Source organism: Helianthus annuus, chromosome 6 (assembly GCF_002127325.2).
Source record: "Helianthus annuus cultivar XRQ/B chromosome 6, HanXRQr2.0-SUNRISE, whole genome shotgun sequence".
Lineage (NCBI taxonomy): Eukaryota > Viridiplantae > Streptophyta > Magnoliopsida > Asterales > Asteraceae > Helianthus > Helianthus annuus.
This window is the reverse complement of record NC_035438.2, coordinates 53,264,557-53,267,411: the sequence shown is the minus strand read 5'-3', so window position 1 is coordinate 53,267,411 and position 2,855 is coordinate 53,264,557. Positions and strand designations below refer to the sequence as shown.

Below are 2,855 nucleotides of genomic sequence, written 5' to 3'. Positions count from 1 at the left end.
TTAAAAACTAGGTTAAATACCCGTGTGATACACGAGCTTAGAAAGGGAATATCTTATAACCTATCTAGTCTAATTAACTTTCCAACCTGTCTAGTCTAATCTAATTAACTTTCCAACCTATCCATATGTGTGTGGGTATTATAAACTAGTAGCCCATCATATATCCACTTAACCACCATCATAGATTCCATTTTGTCCAGGCCCAAACATCTTCTAGCAATTTGAAATTACGCTGAACAATTAAATTTGCCCCCCCCCCCCCCCCCCGCGCCCCCCATGTGACAACCAGTGATTTACGCCCTTAATTACGTGATTAACAGGCGATGAACGCGATAATAAATAGTGATTAATACAAAGATTGACTTAATTAGGCCTTTGTTGTGCCTAGAAACGGCTAACCGGCTTTACAGGGCGTAAACGGTGGTTTACGGAAAAATCTGCTGAATGTTAAGCGAGAAAGAACTGATGCCGTGCAAAATACTAACAACGCCGACAAATACGGATTTTCTACGAATATTTTATATTTATGAATTTAATGTTGCAAATTTATTTCGCTTCCGTACATCGCAAACGCAAACAGGAACAAGAAACGCAACTGTAGGAAACGCACCGGTAACGAAACGGACGCGTGTTACCTTCAAAACTTAAATTTTACGATATATTTTAGATTCGTAATTAAATTCTAATAACCGTGGTCGAAACCGGATCGGAAAACGGAGTAAAGCGATGAACAACGCGTCTTACGCGATTTAGCGCAACCGACGGTCAAATGCGACAACGACGAATACTGACAGTAATTCTACATAGTTTTAAAACTAAATTTATGATTTATGACGTTACGAAATGAGTTCGGGCTATGATAACAGGTCTCGTAGGAACGAGCGGGCCACTTTAAATGCGAGATTGTGCTTGTGGGCCTTGGGCCCAAGCCCAAAACCCACAAAACCAAACCTGCTTATAAATAAGAACATATAGTTCTCTTTCTTCTCATTCCACAAAACCAAACATACAACACACACAAACACCCACGTATTTTTCTCTCTCTCTCCGGCAAACAGTTCCGGCCGGCGATGACGGCGAAGGTGGAGGCGGCTCACGGCGGCGGCGCCGCTACGATGGTGGTGGAGGAGTCTTCTTCACGGCGAACCAGCAACCCCCCCTTTGCTGCTCGCACTCTCTCCCCGTTTTCTTTTCCGATCGGACAAGCTCCGATCGTCGTTTACGGCGACGATGATGAAGAACGACGGCGGTCTGTGTATGGACCGGCGGTCGGTACAATTATCCGGCGGTCCTTGTCTCGGACCGGCGGTTCTTGCTTCGGTCCGTCGAGTTTCGCGTTGATGATGATGATGATGTTTTGGTTTGAGTGTGGTTCGGGTCACAGCCGCAGTTCGGGTGATGCTCGGTTCAGATCTAGTCACGGTGGTTGTGCTAGTGGTAGGGAGTTGTTTAATACGAGTCAAAAGTCGGTCGAACTTGGTAACACGATACTGGAGGAGTTTTATAAGTGTTGATTTTGAATGAGTTTTCCGGAAAGGTAACGACTACTGTGATTTTTTTCTTTTTTTTTAGTTTAACGCGTGTGTTGAACCGAGCTCTAGCGACCCGACCATTGTAGTGAGACACTAACTTAACCAAATGTTAACCGGTGATATTCGGGTTTATAGCTATTATGTGACTGCAAGAATAAATATTGTATGTATACTTATCTAGACAAAAAAAAAAGGTTCATAGTGACAGCAGGAATAAATACATTGGCTCAAAAATTAGATTACTACTATTAGTGTTTTTCGATATGATTTTTTTTATTGGTTTCAAATTGAATATATATTGTTTTCAGATATGACTCTTTTTCAAAAGTGTTTGTTTGTTGTTCTTTATCCACAAAACGAAGACTTTTAAGGCTATCTTTATATGATATGGAAAACGACATAATTTAATTTATTCATAAAAAAAAATCACAACTTGTTTTCAACAGTTGAAAAAGACTATCGGGTTGATCCATTACTCTTTATGTAATTACAAATCGTTCTCTTTTGTTTATTTCTCAAATCATTCATACCTTCATGTAAGATATGTAATCAAAAGATACAATACTGGTGAACTATATAAATTTTTTAAATTAAAGCTTTGCGAATAAGAACAATAAAAAAAATATATTTGTAAGGTTTGTATGACGACGATTATAACCGTTTTGCTTTGATGTACATAAATTAAATACGAGTATGTGAAAATCTACTTCATGCGTAAATATAATACAAGTATTATAACAACCCAAAGGTTGATGACACAAACGACAATTCCATAAAGTGAATATAACCTTATATTTCCACAAGAATATATATGTCTGAGACCATTATTATACTTTGGATACACATTTTACATGTATTTGAGATGTGATTTCTCTTTATACTAGCCCCCCTCTCTCTATCTGTTAGGATCTGAGTTTGGATTGATTGTGATTTGTGTTTGAATTGAGATGGAATTATGAGTGAGTTGTGCAGCGGAAATTAAATGGAAATAAACTTTTCACAATCAAACAGAAGAAATGATTTCAATCATACATTTTCAACACAGAATCAAATGATTAAATTTATCTCAAACTTTGATTACAATGCATGTATGATATGCAAACTCCCCCTCATCTCGAGCTCAGTGTTTGTTCGTGCAGAAAGAAGATGGTGAATGAGCTAAACAGAACAGTACAGAGTACTGTTCTATTTATAGGCACTTGCAAACCACTGAGCATCTAAGCTGACGTCACCATGAAAGTGACATCTAACCTCCTAACAAACTCTAACCTCTGATCTATACAAACACTGCTATGCTGACTATTGATATTACATATTAATTCA

The 2,855-nt window shown here is 38.3% G+C and overlaps 1 protein-coding gene across 1 annotated transcript; it reads left to right on the top strand.

Moving 5' to 3' along the window:
• Positions 1 to 1,001: 1,001 nt before the first annotated feature.
• Positions 1,002 to 1,777, top strand: LOC110865491. The gene is made up of 2 exons (XM_022114747.2): positions 1,002 to 1,500; positions 1,573 to 1,777. Exons 1-2 carry the CDS (start codon positions 1,071 to 1,073, stop codon positions 1,575 to 1,577), a joined length of 435 nt encoding a protein of 144 aa, XP_021970439.1. The 5' UTR covers positions 1,002 to 1,070; the 3' UTR covers positions 1,578 to 1,777.
• Positions 1,778 to 2,855: the final 1,078 nt, after the last annotated feature.

Excerpts from the sequence above, each read along its gene's own strand:
- LOC110865491 (XM_022114747.2), top strand. The coding sequence starts at position 1,071 with ATGACGGCGAAGGTGGAGGCGGCTCACGGCGGCGGCGCCGCTACGATG.